We start from the raw sequence: 21,249 nt of genomic DNA, 5'->3' as shown, positions 1-21,249 counted from the left end.
CATTTTGTCTGAGTGAGGTCAACTGACATGGCTTTCTGCAGGAGTTATTTCCTCACTTTCCTCCTCTCATGTACATCCTTCTCCTCTTTACCATGAACCTATAAAACAAGTCAAAAGAACCCAATTTCCTTCCTCCTCATCTTTGGAAGTAGCTTACGGCAGAGCGAATGTCCGAGGCTCACATTCTTGAAAAAGCCATCCCGAGAGACTTGTATTTAAGGCTTTCTGAGGAGATTTTGGGCATTTCCAGGGGTAGTTTTATGACCCTATGCATAGATTAACCCTTCCTAAGTACCATGAACCTTCAAACCACTCAATTAGAAACATGATTATTGCCATATTGGCATCTGACAGTCACATTTTGCTAAAAAATATCGTCTGCCCCATAAAAGTTGACAGGCTTTTTGTAGGAGTTGTGAGAATTTCCAGGGGGTAGCAGTTTGATCCCAGGTGGTAGTTAGAGTTAAATTCTTATGTTATGATACTTAAAACAAGAAAGAGACTCCTGATTGATCTCCTTATTGACCTTTGCTAAGTAGCTGACATGAGGGGCGGAAGGGCATCTTCATAGATCTTAGGAAGGAAGTTGAGACGACCTTGAATCAGGTATCCTTGACGATAGTAGACTCCATGTCTGTCTTCCTTCCTCCTTGTCTTCCAAATTCCAGACTTTCCTATTCCTCTGTGATGTACCTTTCTCTCTCTCAGTTCTAATCATTCTTTTTCAATGACTTTTTAGCTCTCGCATACAATCTTCTCTGTTAGTTCCTTCCTTTACTTTCTTATATCTCATTATCTTGTTTCCAATTTCTCCTCCTTCATCTCTTAACGATATTAAAGGCTTTTTTCCGCAGAAAATTGGTTTTCCCTTTAATATATATAGAATTAGCTTAAGTCAATCCTAAAAAAAGTGTCCGTCATCCTAGCTAAGGTTTGGGGCAAGATAAATCTAAGGCACGGTGACCTAACTTTATTTATAAGACTTCATAGTACAGAACAGTTCACATCTTCTGTGACTGGCTTACAGGAACAGTCCCTTGCAGAGAAAGTACAAGTCATCAGAGTTGACTAACACGACTTTTCCTTTCGCAGAATTGAACAAATCTATTGTCAAGGGACACCGCACACTCTGATGAAGAAAGAAATAAGTGTCAAGTTCCTGCAGAATCAGCCTCTTAGTGAAGGAAATGTGCTCTATTTATTTAATAAATGATTGACAAAAAAAATAATTTGTATTTATTTTAGAAAAATTATATGGCTCACTTTTGCTATATGTTAAGGTACTATGCATTGCAAGGGTATATATATACCTTCATTCATATATATATTCATTCATATATATCTACATTCATACTAATTATATATATTCATATATATCTACCATATATATATATCTATATATATCTCATACTATATATATCTATCTATATCTATTCATATATATATACATATCTATATCTATATATCTATCTATATTCATCTATATCATATATATATATATTCATCTATATATATTCATCTATATTCATCCATATATTCATCTATATATTATATATATTCATTCAGATTCATATATATCGGTCATATATCGCATCTCATTCATATACATCATCATCTATATTCATCTATATATTCATCTATACCATTCATTCATATCTATATCGCATCATTATATACATATCATCTATATCATCTATATATATCTATCTATATATCATCATATCTATCTATCATATGTATATCATCATTCGTACATATTCATTCATATATATTCATCTATCTATACTATCTATATGTTCATATATACTATATATATCTATATATATCATATATATATATCATATATCTTCATATGCATCTATATATTCATTCATATATATCTATATATGTATATGACTTATCTGTTATATATATATATCTATATATATCTATATATATCAATCTATATATATCTATATATCTATCTGTATCTATATCTGGTCTATATATATCTATATATATATATATTCATATCTATATATATTCATATTCATCTATATATATATCTATACTTCATATTCATATATATATCTATATCTATCTATATATGTTATATTTGCATCATATCTATATATATATCTATATCTATACTATATATACATCTATATTCATATATATATATCTATCTATATCTATATATATATCTATATCTATATCTATATATATCGCCCATTCATATCTATATATATATATCCACCATCTATATCTATATTCATATATATCTATATATATCTACACTACATATCATATCATATATATATCTATATCTATCATCATATATATATACTATATATCTATATATATATATCTATAATTCATATATATTCATATATCTATCTATACTATATCCGTATATCTATATTCATCACATATTCTATCTATCTATCTATATCTATTCATATCTACTATATATTTCATATATATTCATCTATCATACCATATATCATATCTATATATCTATATATCTATATATATATATATATATATATCATATCTATATATTCATATATCTATATTCATATTTATCTATATATCTATATCTATATATCTATATTATATATATCCATATTCTATATATCTATATATCTATATCATATATGCATCATTCATATATATCTATATATATATATTCATATTCTATATATATTTATATCTATATATATATATATCTATATATATATCTCTATATATATATATCTCTATATATCTCTATATATCTATCTATCTCTATATTTATATTATATATCTATATATATATATCATATATACATCTATATCTATATCTATATACATCTATATCTATATCTATATACATCTATATCTATATATCTATATATATATATATCTATATATATATATATATATATATATATATATATCTATATATATATATATATATATATATATATATATATATTAAGTATATCATGCAATTTGTATATATATATATATATATATATATATATATATATATATATATATATATATATATATATATATATCTATATATATCATATATATATATTTAAATATCTAATAGATATGCCTCTATATATATATATATATATATATATATATATATATATATATATATATATATATATATATATATATATATATATATGCATATATAAGTATATCATGCAATAAGTTAAATATATATATATATATATATATATATATATATATATATATATATATATATATATATATGCAATATATATATATATATATATATATATATATATATATATATATATATATATATATATATATATATATATATATATATATATATATATATATATATATATATATGCAATACTATATATCATGCAATAAGTTATATATATATATATATATATATATATATATATATATATATATATATATATATATATATATATATATATATATATATATATATTGCAATACTATGCAATATATCATGCAATAAGTTAGCAATATATATATATATATATATATATATATATATATATATATATATATATATATATATATATATATATATATATATATATATATATATATATATTATACTAATAAGTATATCATGCAATAAGTTAGCAATAATATGCCCTAAATATATATATATATATATATATATATATATATATATATATATATATATATATATATATATATATATATATATATATATATATATATATATATATTGCAATACTATACAATAAGTTGGCAATAAATATGCTCAGACAGCCGAAGCAAATTTTACATAAACTACAAGACGTCCAGCTAAGATAGGCATAAGAGACCTTGTATATGGTAAAAGCAAGGGGTCGGCAGTCTTATAAGTGTTCTGGGGGAAGGAATCGAACCCTAATATACTCGAGAACAGGTCACTTAAACCCGATCTTGGCTGAACGTCTCGTATATTACGCGCTGAGGAGGAATGGAATGACGGAAATAACATGGAATGATATATATATGAAATAATCATTAAGAAAGACACTGAGGTACTAACAACACCTATACGTATAGAAACGATGGAGAAATCTAACAAAATGCATCAAAATCTGAATAGCCAACGTACAAAAACTGCCCAGCGTCCAGCCGAGATGGGACGTGGGACATTGTATATGTTATAAACAAGGGTCGGGACTCTTGCAATGTGTTCTGGGAGGAAAACTGATCCAACCCTTAATTTACTGAAGAAAAGGTCACTTAAACCCTCTCGGCAGGCCGCCTCGTATATAAACATTACGCACTGGCTAGGTACGGATTGCTCGTATGTAGAAAGAGAGAGGATTTATTGAGAAGGGAGAGGATTTATTGAGAAGGGTGAGGATTTATTGAGAAGGGAGAGGATTTATTGAGGAGAGAGATCGAGAGAGAGAGAGAGAGAGAGAGAGAGAGAGAGAGAGAGAGAGAGAGAGAGAGAGAGAGAGAGAATTTATTGAGGAGAGAGAGAAGTTATTGAGGAGAGAGGATTTATTGAGAAGAGAGGATTTTTTGACAAAAAGTAACCGTCGTAGCTCAGTGATACAGCATGCAACTCTGTTGTTTTATATTGTTGATGCCCACCCAATCTCCTTGCTGGGATCGAACTCAGTCTCTCCGTGAATTGAGCACGCGGCCCACTGAGCTACGGCGGCTACTACGTGTTTGAGTCACAGCTTCAACATATATCTTACTTCCCCCTCTCTCTCTCTCTCTCTCTCTCTCTCTCTTAGAGGTAGAGAGAGAGAGAGGGGGAAGGGGATGGAATGGGAGTGTGAGAGGTTAGGGGAGGGGGAGAAGTGATGACAGAGGCTGGGATCTGTGTGTGTGTGTGTGTGTGTGTGTGTGTGTGTGTGTATGTTTTTCGGGGCTGCCTGAGAGAGAGAGAGAGAGAGAGAGAGAGAGAGGAGAGAGAGAGGGGGGGATGTGAACAAACACGCAACAGATTTACAGTAGCTACTAGTCCTTTACGTGATAATGTTAATTCATATAGGGTGAAAGAAATAGGATAGAAAAAACAGAGAAAGGTATGATTAGACGATGCTTCTCAAAATAATTTTGCTGCAGGTGAATCCCATTATAAAATAGTCTACCATAAAGCCATGCCTTTATTGGCATTTTCTTTGGTTGTCATCTCCAGAAAACTTATGGATGGATAACCACGTTTTTATTGTGGGTGACTTACAACTGCCTGGCCGTAAATTGAAGATTCTCTCTCTCTCTCTCTCTCTCTCTCTCTCTCTCTCTCTCTCTCTCTCTCATTTCATAATAACAGAGAAAAGGAAAAAATAAAAGCAAAAACAGATGAGAGGAGCAGGGAAGGGAGGGGCGAAGAATTATTATGTTGATACATGACGTACCAAAAGTGCGAGGATGTACTGCATGGCAGCTTTGTGGGCGAGATAATTCCACACTCGCAAGTATCATTTTTCCCTCACTTTATTTGTGTTATTTCGTGGTAGAAACCAAGGATATTTGACTACCAGTGGCAGAAACCGTCTGCAAAGATCCACTATGAGTGCGTGAAATTCCCTCATATTCTGACATTAGAAAAATATTTGGAGGATCGTAAAACACCGTATCATATCCGGCCATCATTCTGAAAGATCTCGTACTATACCCGAGAAGAAATAAAACACACACTGGCTGAAATGACCATGACGCAGTATACGCGTCACTCGGATATGCTACGAGAGACGAAATGACGCGTATACTGCGTCATCGGATGCAAGGGTTAAATAGATACCTATCATCCTCATATATCGTATAGCTATGGTGCAGTATGTGCTTTACGTATTAATTTTGGCAGATATTATAATTCTGTATACTTTTACTGGCAATGAATAGGGACCATTAAGAAACATGATCCCCGCTGCTACCACTGGGTTAACCCTTCAACTAACATGCTGTATGTATCCCACCATTGCCTGAGTGTAATGGGGGAGGAATGGGTACCTTGGGGAGGGCCTGGACCCCATTAGAGTAAACCCCATTGATTCTACTGTTTGGCAAGTGCAATTTAGCTTCTCCTAAGGGTTTGGCGGCCCCAGTCAAGTGCGATAATGAGGTACAGTCAACGTTGCCAGCTCACCATGAACCACCATGAACATATATCGCATTTCCTGTTTTTTTACTCACAAGTATTGCCACAAAAGCATCAATACTTGACACTAATAACATTAACTTTAATTTTAGGGCATTATTGGTGCTTGTACAATAGTTTTAGGGTCTTGAAACAATATAGGCAATGATTTGAGTACATGGCAACGCTGGGTACAGTGTTGCTGTGATGGGAACACTGTGGACTTATAATAGTGTAATACGGCAGTGTACAATTTAGGTCAATCATGGCACACACTCTTAGGGCGGCATTCTGAGACCCTCAAGTTAACCAATTTTAAAGGCCGAAAAGGTGGTCAGTCGGTTTCTAATGAGTGTTTTCTTAGGTTCATGGTACAGAGGAAGGGTTAAACCACCACCTGGGCCAACCCCTGGGAATGCCTGTGACTCCTAGGAAAGCCGTCTTGTCTTGGCTATATTTAAGAATGTGACCATCAGACACTTCTGCCTTTCACATCTACTATTTCAAAAGGACAAAAAGGAGAAAATTAGACTCTATTGAGTGTTTCTTTTAGATTCATGGTGCATAGGAAGGGTCATTAAACCACCACCACCACCTGGGTCATGAAGCTGGTACGCCTGGAATGACCTCAAACTTCTACGAGCGCCTTGTTAAATATGTATTTCAGGAGGGCAATTACTATGACCCGACCCTCACATCAACTACTTCCAAAGGCCAAAAAGGAGAATAATTAGGTTCTATTGAGTGTTTCTTTTAGGTTTATGGTACATAGGAAGGGTTAACCCTTTCATTGCTAAGCGCTCGCAACGAGACTATCCCCTCAGGCACGCTCGGGCACCCCAGCGGGGCGTCTCTTTTAACTGCTATATCTCAAAAACTATTCATCACAGTTACAAAACAAAACCACCATTGGAAAGAGGAGGCCAAGATCTATAGGATTCAGTAATGTAAACCTCTCCTGCGAAAGTACAGGCACGTTGAGGGGGTGTTGCCTGTGAAGACGTACATTTATACATGCGCGACGGTCAGCTGTAAGGCAACTACTGTAAATCTCTTGATGATGGGGTGCTGGCAGGGCAGTATTGACAACTGCAATATTTACAACTATTTGATCAAAATATCAGTCATGTGAAACTATGCAAAAATGTCGCTACATTGGTCAACAACATCCACCAGTTGCTCGTCCGCAGATTTGCCGCGCTGGGCTGACATGATTTTCCACCAAATTTAGTGAAGAACACACTCAATTGGCAATCCTGTGTTGTGAGAATCAGTGTTGGAACACACTCATCCGTGGGAGATTTGAGTGCGGCTGGAGCTCGCAGCGAGTGTTTAACAACGCCAGCAAATACGCCTTACGCTTGCTGCCAGCATTTAGCAATGAAAGGGTTAATTGTCCCTCCTTGCGAGAAAAATTTGAACAAATCACCCCTCACACATACCATTTAATAATATATCTCAAAACTTTTGTGATCATATTATGTATCATATAATTTGGGGTTTATATCATGGCACAAATTTGGCCCTCGCTGCTGCTACGGTAAAGCCCCAAATTTGGCCCCTTGCTGCTACGCGGTAAAGCCCCAAATTTGGCCCGTCGCTGCTACACGGTAAAGCCACAAATTTGGCCCGTCGCTGCTACACGGTAATGCCACAAATTTGGCCTACTCGCTGCTAAACAAAGCCACAATTTTCATCGCTGCTACACGGTAAGTAAAGCCACAAATTTGGCCTTCACTCGCTGCTACACAGTAAAGCCACAAATTTGGCCCATCGCTGCTACACGGTAAAGCCACAATTTGGCCCTCAGCTGCTACTGGTAAACAGTAAAGCCACAATTTGGCCCATCGCTGCTACACGGTAAAGCCACAAATTTGCCGTCGCTGCTACACGGTAAAGCTACAAACTTAACCCTGTCGCTGCTACACAGTAAAGCCACAGATTTGGCCCGTCGCTGTTACCGGGTTAACCCTGTAACACCTCAATCATTTCCTACACTCACCTAACTGCTGGTAAACAAGAAGCTGTAAATGCCAGACACCATTGAACAATAGCGTTGCCGCCCCACGGAGACGCTCACTAGAAATCATCACACTCACTGGTTCAAGCGCTCCATAATTTCTGCATACAACTCCCTTATTTCAAGGCTAACTAAGTGGTCAGGATATGGAGTCAATACCACAGACCAACCATTATGCCAGTCATGGCTCTCAGCGATATCTAAATGAGAATCATGTGGGAGGGATTGCCTGGCCTGGTTAAAGGGTGGAGAGTGAGCCAGGTCTTGGTGGAGGAGCGGCACACTCCACCAGCCACACCACAACGGTTACCCTCCTTATTGGTCACCCAGAGTGTGGACGTTGGACGAACCAGTGTGTCCCACATGAGAGAACGGACCGTTGTTCAGAGTTGTAATAATGAGCTGGTAATACAATGACACAGTACCACGTTTAGTAGTGTGGAGACGGGGTAAATCTGCATATTGACAACTGGGTGTGTCTGGCGAACCACTGAATTACGGTCCAGTTGAAAAGGGTCACCTGCTGTACATGCTTTTATAACACAGAAAAGTGCCTAACAAAGTGCATACAAGAGGAAGGGTGAGCACTTTTCTGTTATTTTTAACGACCTCTTTCATGTATTTTTTGCGCAAGAAAGTACGGAAAGAAAGGCCGTACTTTGAAGCCCTTTTTCTGTGTGTGTGTGTGTGTGTGTGTGTGTGTGTGTGTGTGTGTGCCCTTCTGTGCAGGAAAAGAACGTGTCCGCCATGTACCATCTGACGCCCTTCCTCACGTGCCAGAACTATCCGTGGGAATGCCAAAAACTCCTCCCAAAGCCTCGTCAAATGTGTTTCTTTAGGTTCATGGTGCAGGGGAAGGGTCACACTACCTCAAGGGTCATAAAACTACCCCAGGACATGCCCAAAAAGCCCTACTATGAAAGCCTTACAGAAGTGAGTTTGGGCGTTGAAATGTTTAATAATCAGCCCCTTTAACCTAACCTATCCAAGAGCCAGGAAGGAAGGAAGAAAGGAAGGAAAATTATTTAACACTCACCAATGGAATGTCTGTCTGTCAGTCTTCCTCTTCCTCTTCCTCTTCTTCCTCTTCTTCTTCTTCTAGTCTCTAAAGATAAGTAAGGATAAGTAAACAGTTGATAATTCATTTTTTGAGGTCATTATAAATTCTTTTCAGGCTAAAATTATAGAAAGAGAGAGAGAGAGAGAGAGAATCCAAACAATTCACACATACAATAGCCCTACAATAATAAAAAAATTTAATCATAACTTTAGTAAAACAATCTTTGAATGCATAATATATAACCTAACCTTTGAATATAGTGCATAATAATAATAATAATAATAATAATAATAAAATAGTGTTAATGAAAAATTATGCTGGGCTTATGAACATACATGTACAGGTGCAGAAAATATTAGCAAAATTCTGTACCGTCCTGAAACCCTCACTTAAGGGTAAGGTCAGGATAAGTTAAGGTAAGGTTAGGATATTAAGGTAAGGTCAGGATAGGTCAGATTCAGGTTACCTTGGAGTGAATTACGTTAAGGGGAATATTTTAAGGCAAGTTTAGGGTAATTCAACTGTAGTTTTAGGTAAGATGAGAGTGAATTACATTAGTTTAGGGTCATTCAAGACAGAGTAAGGTTACTTTGGGGTGAATTAGATGAAGTTCACGCTGCTTATGACAGACTTTCGGCACTTAGGGAAGCTTTGTTTTGATCGTTACCAATGGCGCCGATCGATGCTATAGTTTTCCACGTGAAACTGGCCTATGGGGTGGTGGCGGCTGCAGAGGAAGCGAGAGGTGTTGAGAGTGTGGCAAGGCTAGGCTAACCCCACTACCACCCCATCGGCCAGTTTTAAGTGGAAATTCTACAGCGGCGATCATTGGTAGCGATCAAAACAAACATAACGACTGTGAAAGCGGCCCTAAGTCCCCCCCCCAAGAAAATTAACATGCTTTATATTAAGGAAACAGTTGTATGCGGCAGAACAAGGAATTTTTAACTCGGGATAATTGACGGCACAGTGATACCTCTGCTTTTTTTGTTTTTTTTACATCTCCTCCTATTGTGCCGGTAGGCTTGCTTGAGGGGCCTGGATGGTATTCGGCCCCAGCCCATCATGGCGCAGGCAAGTGTTTATAGTGGAGCCATCTTCTTACGAGGGTTACATTATACAAGTTGTACGAGTGTTTGGATTTACAAGCATCAAAATTCCCTGAGAGGGAAGGGATAGGATTGGAAGGGAAGGGATGGGAAGGGATGGGATGGGAAAGGATGGGATGGGAGAGGAAGGGATGGGATGGGATGGGAAGGGAAGGAAAGGGATGGGAAGGGAAGGGAAGTGGAGTGGGAGAAACACACATCTGGCAGGGCTTTCCAAGGAGTTGTGGGCATTTCCAGGGGTAGTTTTATAACCCTGGTGCTGCCCTAACCCTTCTTCAGTTGCATGAACCCAAAAAACACTCATTGCAACCCAACTGATCCCCTCTTTAGCCCTTAGAAATAGCTGATGTAAGAAGCAAAACTGTCTTACTATACTGGCCAAAGACATGCCCAAGTTGGTGGCAATGCAGACCCCACAAGACCGCCACAAAGTCATCATTATCCTTGACGGTGAAGGCCTCAGTCATCGTCAAATAGCACAGCCGACTGGTGTGTCTGTCTCTAACGTATGAATGGGTCTGCAGACATGTGGCCACAGGCTCCACTAGTGACAGGCCTCAAAGCCTTGCAGCAGATTTTTAACAGTGTAATCACAGCAGGGGTGCATAGACTCATTATTAAATAGATACCTATCATCCTCATATATCGTATAGCTATGGTGCAGTATGTGCTTTACGTATTAATTTTGGCAGATATTATAATTCTGTATACTTTTACTGGCAATGAATAGGGACCATTAAGAAACATGATCCCTGCTGCTACCACTGGGTTAACCTTCAACTAACATGCTGTATGTATCCCACCATTGCCCTAGGAGGTGAGTGTAATGGGGGAGGAATGGGTACCTTGGGGAGGGCCTGGACCCCATTAGAGTAAACCCCATTGATTCTACTGTTTGGCAAGTGCAATTTAGCTTCTCCTAAGGGTTTGGCGGCCCCAGTCAAGTGCGATATATGAGGTACAGTCAACGTTGCCAGCTCACCATGAACCACCATGAACATATATCGTATTTCCTGTTTTTTTACTCACAAGTATTGCCACAAAAGCATCAATACTTGACACTAATAACATTAACTTTAATTTTAGGGCGTTATTGGTGCATGTACAATAGTTTTAGGGCCTTGAAACAATATAGGCAATGATTTGAGCACATGGCAACGCTGGGTACAGTGTTGCTGTGATGGGAACACTGTGGACTTATAATAATGTAATATGGCAGTGTACAATTTAGGTCAATCATGGCACACACCCATAGGGCAGCATTCTGAGACCCTCAAGTTAACCAATTTTAAAGGCCGAAAAGGTGGTCAGTCGGTTTCTAATGAGTGTTTTCTTAGGTTCATGGTACAGAGGAAGGGTTAAACCACCACCTGGGCCAACCCCTGGGAATGCCTGTGACTCCTAGGAAAGCCGTCTTGTCTTGGCTATATTTAAGAATGTGACCATCAGACACTTCTGCCTTTCACATCTACTATTTCAAAAGGACAAAAAGGAGAATAATTAGACTCTATTGAGTGTTTCTTTTAGATTCATGGTGCATAGGAAGGGTCATTAAACCACCACCACCACCTGGGTCATGAAGCTGGTACGCCTGGAATGACCTCAAACTTCTACGAGCGCCTTGTTAAATATGTATTTCAGGAGGGCAATTACTATGACCCGACCCTCACATCAACTACTTCCAAAGGCCAAAAAGGAGAATAATTAGGTTCTATTGAGTGTTTCTTTTAGGTTTATGGTACATAGGAAGGGTTAACCCTTTCATTGCTAAGCGCTCGCAACGAGACTATCCCCTCAGGCACGCTCGGGCACCCCAGCGGGGCATCTCTTTTAACTGCTATATCTCAAAAACTATTCATCACAGTTACAAAACAAAAACACCATTGGAAAGAGGAGGCCAAGATCTATACAATTCAGTAATGTAAACCTCTCCTGCGAAAGTACAGGCACGTTGAGGGGGTGTTGCCTGTGAAGACGTACATTTATACATGCGCGACAGTCAACTGTAAGGCAACTACTGTAGATCTCTTGATGATGGGGTGCTGGCAGGGCAGTATTGACAACTGCAATATTTACAACTATTTGATCAAAATATCAGTCATGTGAAACTATGCAAAAATGTCGCTACATTGGTCAACAACATCCACCAGTTGCTCGTCCGCAGATTTGCCGCGCTGGGCTGACATGATTTTCCACCAAATTTAGTGAAGAACACACTCAATTGGCAATCCTGTGTTGTGAGAATCAGTGTTGGAACACACTCATCCGTGGGAGATTTGAGTGCGGCTGGAGCTCGCAGCGAGTGTTTAACAACGCCAGCAAATACGCCTTACGCTTGCTGCCAGCATTTAGCAATGAAAGGGTTAATGGTCCCTCCAAGCGAGAAAAATGAGAAAAAATCACCCCTCACACAAACCATTTAATAATATATATCAAAACATTTGTGATCAGATTATGTATCATATAATTTGGGGGGTTTATATCATGGCACAAATTTGGCCCATCGCTGCTACAGTAAAGCCCAAATTTGGCCCCTTACTTCTACGTAAAGCCCCAAATTCCCTTGTTACGCGGTAAAGCCCCAAATTTGGCCCGTCGCTGCTACACGGTAAAGCCACAAATTTGGCCCGTCGCTGCTACACGGTAAAGCCACAAATTTGGCCCGTCGCTGCTACACAGTAAACCACAAATGTTTTCCGTCGTTACATTTGACGGTACCACAAATTTATTCTGTCAGCTACACTTGTAGCAGTTGATTTATGGCATCGCTCGCTGTGGTAAAATACAGTGTGGACACCTCAACTGCTTCCTACACTCACCTAACTGCTGTCTCGAAGAGGCTGCACTCACAGCCACAGATTTAGTTCACGCTGTTACTGGTTTTCATTTCCTTTACTCACCCAATTGCTGGGTAAACAAGAGGCTGTAATATTTTCATGATCCTTAACCCTGTAAGTAACACCTCAATCATTTCCTACACTCACCTAACTGCTGGTAAACAAGAGGCTGTAATATTTTCATGATCCTTAACCCTGTAACTCCTGAATCATTACCTACACTCACCTAACTGCTGGTAAACAAGAGGCTGTAATATTTTCATGATCCTTAACCCTGTAACTCCTGAATCATTACCTACACTCACCTAACTGCTGGTAAACAAGAGGCTGTAATATTTTCATGATCCTTAACCCTGTAAGTAACACCTCAATCATTTCCTACACTCACCTAACTGCTGGTAAACAAGAGGCTGTAATATTTTCATGATCCTTAACCCTGTAAGTAACTCCTGAATCATTTCCTACACTCACCTAACTGCTGGTAAACAAGAGGCTGTAATATTTTCATGATCCTTAACCCTGTAAGTAACACCTCAATCATTTCCTACACTCACCTAACTGCAGGTAAACAAGAGGCTGTAATATTTTCATGATCCTTAACCCTGTAAGTAACACCTCAATCATTTCCTACACTCACCTAACTGGTGGTAAACAAGAAGCTGTAAATGCCAGACACCATTGAACAATAGCGTTGCCGCCCCACGGAGACGCTCACTAGAAATCATCACACTCACTGGTTCAAGCGCTCCATAATTTCTGCATACAACTCCCTTATTTCAAGGCTAACTAAGTGGTCAGGATATGGAGTCAATACCACAGACCAACCATTATGCCAGTCATGGCTCTCAGCGATATCTAAATGAGAATCATGTGGGAGGGATTGCCTGGCCTGGTTAAAGGGTGGAGAGTGAGCCAGGTCTTGGTGGAGGAGCGGCACACTCCACCAGCCACACCACAACGGTTACCCTCCTTATTGGTCACCCAGAGTGTGGACGTTGGACGAACCAGTGTGTCCCACATGAGAGAACGGACCGTTGTTCAGAGTTGTAATAATGAGCTGGTAATACAATGACACAGTACCACGTTTAGTAGTGTGGAGACGGGGTAAATCTGCATATTGACAACTGGGTGTGTCTGGCGAACCACTGAATTACGGTCCAGTTGAAAAGGGTCACCTGCTGTACATGCTTTTATAACACAGAAAAGTGCCTAACAAAGTGCATACAAGAGGAAGGGTGAGCACTTTTCTCTTATTTTTAACGACCTCTTTCATGTATTTTTTGCGCAAGAAAGTACGGAAAGAAAGGCCGTACTTTGAAGGCCTTTTTCTGTGTGTGTGTGTGTGTGTGTGTGCCCTTCTGTGCAGGAAAAGAACGTGTCCGCCATGTACCATCTGACGCCCTTCCTCACGTGCCAGAACTATCCGTGGGAATGCCAAAAACTCCTCCCAAAGCCTCGTCAAATGTGTTTCTTTAGGTTCATGGTGCAGGGGAAGGGTCACACTACCTCAAGGGTCATAAAACTACCCTAGGACATGCCCAAAAAGCCCTACTATGAAAGCCTTACAGAAGTGAGTATGGGCGTTGAAATGTTTAATAATCAGCCCCTTTAACCTAACCTATCCAAGAGCCAGGAAGGAAGGAAGAAAGGAAGGAAAATTATTTAACACTCACCAATGGAATGTCTGTCTGCCAGTCTTCCTCTTCCTCTTCCTCTTCTTCTTCTTCTAGTCTATAAAGATAAGTAAGGATAAGTAAACAGTTGATAATTCATTTTTTGAGGTCATTATAAATTCTTTTCAGGCTAAAATTAAAGAAAGAGAGAGAGAGAATCCAAACAATTCACACATACAATAGCCCTACAATAATAAAAAAATTTAATCATAACTTTAGTAAAACAATCTTTGAATGCATAATATATAACCTAACCTTTGAATATAGTGCATAATAATAATAATAATAATAATAATAATAATAATAATAATAATAATAATAATAATAAAATAGTGTTAATGAAAAATTATGCTGGGCTTATGAACATACATGTACAGGTGCAGAAAATATTAGCAAAATTCTGTACCGTCCTGAAACCCTCACTTAAGGGTAAGGTCAGGATAAGTTAAGGTAAGGTTAGGATATTAAGGTAAGGTCAGGATAGGTCAGATTCAGGTTACCTTGGAGTGAATTACGTTAAGGGGAATATTTTAAGGCAAGTTTAGGGTAATTCAACTGTAGTTTTAGGTAAGATGAGAGTGAATTACATTAGTTTAGGGTCATTCAAGACAGAGTAAGGTTACTTTGGGGTGAATTAGATGAAGTTCACGCTGCTTATGACAGACTTTCGGCACTTAGGGAAGCTTTGTTTTGATCGTTACCAATGGCGCCGATCGATGCTATAGTTTTCCACGTGAAACTGGCCTATGGGGTGGTGGCGGCTGCAGAGGAAGCGAGAGGGGTTGAGAGTGTGTGGCAAGGCTAGGCTAACCCCACTACCACCCCATCGGCCAGTTTTAAGTGGAAATTCTACAGCGGCGATCATTGGTAGCGATCAAAACAAACATAACGACTGTGAAAGCGGCCCTAAGTCCCCCCCCCAAGAAAATTAACATGCTTTATATTAAGGAAACAGTTGTATGCGGCAGAACAAGGAATTTTTAACTCGGGATAATTGACGGCACAGTGATACCTCTGCTTTTTTTGTTTTTTTGTTTTTTTTACATCTCCTCCTATTGCGCCGGTAGGCTTGCTTGAGGGGCCTGGATGGTATTCGGCCCCAGCCCATCATGGCGCAGGCAAGTGTTTATAGTGGAGCCATCTTCTTACGAGGGTTACATTATACAAGTTGTACGAGTGTTTGGATTTACAAGCATCAAAATTCCCTGAGAGGGAAGGGATAGGATTGGAAGGGAAGGGATGGGAAGGGATGGGATGGGAAAGGATGGGATGGGAGAGGAAGGGATGGGATGGGATGGGAAGGAAAGGGATGGAAGGGAAGGAAGTGGAGGAGAAACACACATCTGGCAGGGCTTTCCAAGGAGTTGTGGGCATTTCCAGGGGTAGTTTTATAACCCTGGTGCTGGCCTAACCCTTCTTCAGTTGCATGAACCCAAAAAACACTCATTGCAACCCAACTGATCCCCTCTTTAGCCCTTAGAAATAGCTGATGTAAGAAGCAAAACTGTCTTACTATACTGGCCAAAGACATGCTCAAGTTGGTGGCAATGCAGACCCCACAAGACCGCCACAAAGTCATCATTATCCTTGACGGTGAAGGCCTCAGTCATCGTCAAATAGCACAGCCGACTGGTGTGTCTGTCTCTAACGTATGAATGGGTCTGCAGACATGTGGCCACAGGCTCCACTAGTGACAGGCCTCAAAGCCTTGCAGCAGATTTTTAACAGTGTAATCACAGCAGGGGTGCATAGACTCATTATTAAATAGATACCTATCATCCTCATATATCGTAAAGCTATGGTGCAGTATGTGCTTTACGTATTAATTTTGGCAGATATTATAACTCTGTATACTTTTACTGGCAATGAATAGGGACCATTAAGAAACATGATCCCCGCTGCTACCACTGGGTTAACCCTTCAACTAACATGCTGTATGTATCCCACCATTGCCTGAGTGTAATGGGGGAGGAATGGGTACCTTGGGGAGGGCCTGGACCCCATTAGAGTAAACCCCATTGATTCTACTGTTTGGCAAGTGCAATTTAGCTTCTCCTAAGGGTTTGGCGGCCCCAGTCAAGTGCGATATATGAGGTACAGTCAACGTTGCCAGCTCACCATGAACCACCATGAACATATATCGCATTTCCTGTTTTTTTACTCACAAGTATTGCCACAAAAGCATCAATACTTGACACTAATAACATTAACTTTAATTTTAGGGCATTATTGGTGCATGTACAATAGTTTTAGGGCCTTGAAACAATATAGGCAATGATTTGAGTACATGGCAACGCTGGGTACAGTGTTGCTGTGATGGGAACACTGTGGACTTATAATAATGTAATATGGCAGTGTACAATTTAGGTCAATCATGGCACACACCCTTAGGGCGGCATTCTGAGACCCTCAAGTTAACCAATTTTAAAGGCCGAAAAGGTGGTCAGTCGGTTTCTAATGAGTGTTTTCTTAGGTTCATGGTACAGAGGAAGGGTTAAACCACCACCTGGGCCAACCCCTGGGAATGCCTGTGACTCCTAGGAAAGCCGTCTTGTCTTGGCTATATTTAAGAATGTGACCATCAGACACTTCTGCCTTTCACATCTACTATTTCAAAAGGACAAAAAGGAGAATAATTAGACTCTATTGAGTGTTTCTTTTAGATTCATGGTGCATAGGAAGGGTCATTAAACCACCACCACCACCTGGGTCATGAAGCTGGTACGCCTGGAATGACCTCAAACTTCTACGAGCGCCTTGTTAAATATGTATTTCAGGAGGGCAATTACTATGACCCGACCCTCACATCAACTACTTCCAAAGGCCAAAAAGGAGAATAATTAGGTTCTATTGAGTGTTTCTTTTAGGTTTATGGTACATAGGAAGGGCTAACCCTTTCATTGCTAAGCGCTCGCAACGAGACTATCCCCTCAGGCACGCTCGGGCACCCCAGCGGGGCATCTCTTTTAACTGCTATATCTCAAAAACTATTCATCACAGTTACAAAACAAAAACACCATTGGAAAGAGGAGGCCAAGATCTATACAATTCAGTAATGTAAACCTCTCCTGCGAAAGTACAGGCACGTTGAGGGGGTGTTGCCTGTGAAGACGTACATTTATACATGCGCGACGGTCAGCTGTAAGGCAACTACTGTAGATCTCTTGATGATGGGGTGCTGGCAGGGCAGTATTGACAACTGCAATATTTACAACTATTTGATCAAAATATCGCAGTATTGACAACTGCAATATTTACAACTATTTGATCAAAATATCAGTCATGTGAAACTATGCAAAAATGTCGCTACATTGGTCAACAACATCCACCAGTTGCTCGTCCGCAGATTTGCCGCGCTGGGCTGACATGATTTTCCACCAAATTTAGTGAAGAACACACTCAATTGGCAATCCTGTGTTGTGAGAATCAGTGTTGGAACACACTCATCCGTGGGAGATTTGAGTGCGGCTGGAGCTCGCAGCGAGTGTTTAACAACGCCAGCAAATACGCCTTACGCTTGCTGCCAGCATTTAGCAATGAAAGGGTTAATGGTCCCTCCAAGCGAGAAAAATGAGAAAAAATCACCCCTCACACAAACCATTTAATAATATATATCAAAACATTTGTGATCAGATTATGTATCATATAATTTGGGGGGTTTATATCATGGCACAAATTTGGCCCATCGCTGCTACATGGTAAAGCCCCAAATTTGGCCCCTTGCTGCTACGTGGTAAAGCCCCAAATTTGGCCCGTCGCTGCTACACGGTAAAGCCACAAATTTGGCCCGTCGCTGCTACACGGTAAAGCCACAAATTTGGCCCGTCGCTGCTACACAGTAAAGCCACATATTTGGCCCATCGCTGCTACACGGTAAAGCCACAAATTTGGCCCGTCGCTGCTACACAGTAAAGCCACAAATTTGGCCCATCGCTGCTACACGGTAAAGCCACAAATTTGGCCCGTCGCTGCTACACGGTAAAGCCACAAACTTGGCCCGTCGCTGCTACACAGTAAAGCCACAGATTTGGCCCGTCGCTGTTACCGGGTTAACCCTGTAACACCTCAATCATTTCCTACACTCACCTAACTGCTGGTAAACAAGAGGCTGTAATATTTTCATGATCCTTAACCCTGTAAGTAACTCCTGAATCATTTCCTACACTCACCTAACTGCTGGTAAACAAGAGGCTGTAATATTTTCATGATCCTTAACCCTGTAAGTAACTCCTGAATCATTACCTACACTCACCTAACTGCTGGTAAACAAGAGGCTGTAATATTTTCATGATCCTTAACCCTGTAAGTAACTCCTGAATCATTACCTACACTCACCTAACTGCTGGTAAACAAGAGGCTGTAATATTTTCATGATCCTTAACCCTGTAAGTAACACCTCAATCATTTCCTACACTCACCTAACTGCAGGTAAACAAGAGGCTGTAATATTTTCATGATCCTTAACCCTGTAAGTAACTCCTGAATCATTTCCTACACTCACCTAACTGCTGGTAAACAAGAGGCTGTAATATTTTCATGATCCTTAACCCTGTAAGTAACTCCTGAATCATTTCCTACACTCACCTAACTGCTGGTAAACAAGAGGCTGTAATATTTTCATGATCCTTAACCCTGTAAGTAACTCCTGAATCATTTCCTACACTCACCTAACTGCAGGTAAACAAGAGGCTGTAATATTTTCATGATCCTTAACCCTGTAAGTAACTCCTGAATCATTTCCTACACTCACCTAACTGCAGGTTAAGAAGAGGCTGTAATATTTTCATGATCCTTAACCCTGTAAGTAACACCTCAATCATTACCTACACTCACCTAACTGCTGGTAAACAAGAGGCTGTAACATTTTCATGATCCTTAACCCTGTAAGTAACACCTCAATCATTTCCTACACTCACCTAACTGGTGGTAAACAAGAGGCTGTAATATTTTCATGATCCTTAACCCTGTAAGTAACACCTCAATCATTTCCTACACTCACCTAACTGGTGGTAAACAAGAGGCTGTAATATTTTCATGATCCTTAACCCTGTAAGTAACACCTCAATCATTTCCTACACTCACCTAACTGCTGGTAAACAAGAGGCTGTAATATTTTCATGATCCTTAACCCTGTAAGTAACACCTCAATCATTTCCTACACTCACCTAACTGGTGGTAAACAAGAAGCTGTAAATGCCAGACACCATTGAACAATAGCGTTGCCGCCCCACGGAGACGCTCACTAGAAATCATCACACTCACTGGTTCAAGCGCTCCATAATTTCTGCATACAACTCCCTTATTTCAAGGCTAACTAAGTGGTCAGGATATGGAGTCAATACCACAGACCAACCATTATGCCAGTCATGGCTCTCAGCGATATCTAAATGAGAATCATGTGGGAGGGATTGCCTGGCCTGGTTAAAGGGTGGAGAGTGAGCCAGGTCTTGGTGGAGGAGCGGCACACTCCACCAGCCACACCACAACGGTTACCCTCCTTATTGGTCACCCAGAGTGTGGACGTTGGACGAACCAGTGTGTCCCATGAGAGAACGGACCGTTGTTCAGAGTTGTAATAATGAGCTGGTAATACAATGACACAGTACCACGTTTAGTAGTGTGGAGACGGGGTAAATCTGCATATTGACAACTGGGTGTGTCTGGCGAACCACTGAATTACGGTCCAGTTGAAAAGGGTCACCTGCTGTACATGCTTTTATAACACAGAAAAGTGCCTAACAAAGTGCATACAAGAGGAAGGGTGAGCACTTTTCTGTTATTTTTAACGACCTCTTTCATGTATTTTTTGCGCAAGAAAGTACGGAAAGAAAGGCCGTACTTTGAAGGCCTTTTTCTGTGTGTGTGTGTGTGTGTGTGTGTGTGTGTGTGTGCCCTTCTGTGCAGGAAAAGAACGTGTCCGCCATGTACCATCTGACGCCCTTCCTCACGTGCCAGAACTATCCGTGGGAATGCCAAAAACTCCTCCCAAAGCCTCGTCAAATGTGTTTCTTTAGGTTCATGGTGCAGGGGAAGGGTCACACTACCTCAAGGGTCATAAAACTACCCCAGGACATGCCCAAAAAGCCCTACTATGAAAGCCTTACAGAAGTGAGTATGGGCGTTGAAATGTTTAATAATCGGCCCCTTTAACCTAACCTATCCAAGAGCCAGGAAGGAAGGAAGGAAGGAAAGAATATTATTTAACACTCACCAATGGAATGTCTGTCTGTCAGTCTTCCTCTTCCTCTTCTTCTTCTTCTTGTCTCTAAAGATAAGTAAGGATATTAGTATACAGTTGATAATTCATTTTTGAGGTAATTATAAATTCTTTCAGGCTAAAATTAGAGAGAGAGAGAGAGAGAGAGAGAGAGAGAGAGAGAGAGAGAGAGAGAGAGAGACAATTCACACATACAATAGCCCTACAATAATGAGAAAATTTAATCATAA

The 21,249-nt window shown here is 39.6% G+C and overlaps 1 protein-coding gene and 1 long non-coding RNA gene across 8 annotated transcripts in view; both read right to left on the bottom strand.

Moving 5' to 3' along the window:
- Positions 1-9,159: 9,159 nt before the first annotated feature.
- The window catches only part of LOC126984366 (uncharacterized), a 58,785-nt gene continuing 46,695 nt past the window's right edge, over positions 9,160-21,249 (bottom strand). For 6 of the 7 annotated variants that reach the window (XR_007736596.1, XR_007736597.1, XR_007736593.1 and 3 more), the window contains 2 exons: positions 21,014-21,067; positions 9,160-9,228 (listed from right to left, as the gene is read on the bottom strand). Coding sequence is in view for 1 of the 7 variants with exons in the window: in XM_050837991.1 (XP_050693948.1) it covers positions 9,222-9,226; positions 21,014-21,067 (59 nt within the window). In the remaining 6 variants the exon portion in view is untranslated. The remainder of the gene's footprint in view (positions 9,229-21,013; positions 21,068-21,249) is intronic. The other variant, XM_050837991.1, reaches the window with a different exon arrangement.
- Positions 13,203-14,102, bottom strand: LOC126984368 (uncharacterized). Its single transcript, XR_007736602.1, has 3 exons — positions 13,601-14,102; positions 13,435-13,517; positions 13,203-13,276 (listed from the first exon to the last, which is right to left on the bottom strand). It is a non-coding gene; the product is annotated as an uncharacterized LOC126984368 (long non-coding RNA).

Source organism: Eriocheir sinensis, chromosome 57 (genome assembly GCF_024679095.1).
Source record: "Eriocheir sinensis breed Jianghai 21 chromosome 57, ASM2467909v1, whole genome shotgun sequence".
Taxonomy (NCBI): Eukaryota; Metazoa; Arthropoda; class Malacostraca; order Decapoda; family Varunidae; genus Eriocheir; species Eriocheir sinensis.
The sequence above is the reverse complement of the archived record's forward strand: the minus strand, read 5'-3'. Positions and strand labels throughout refer to the sequence as shown.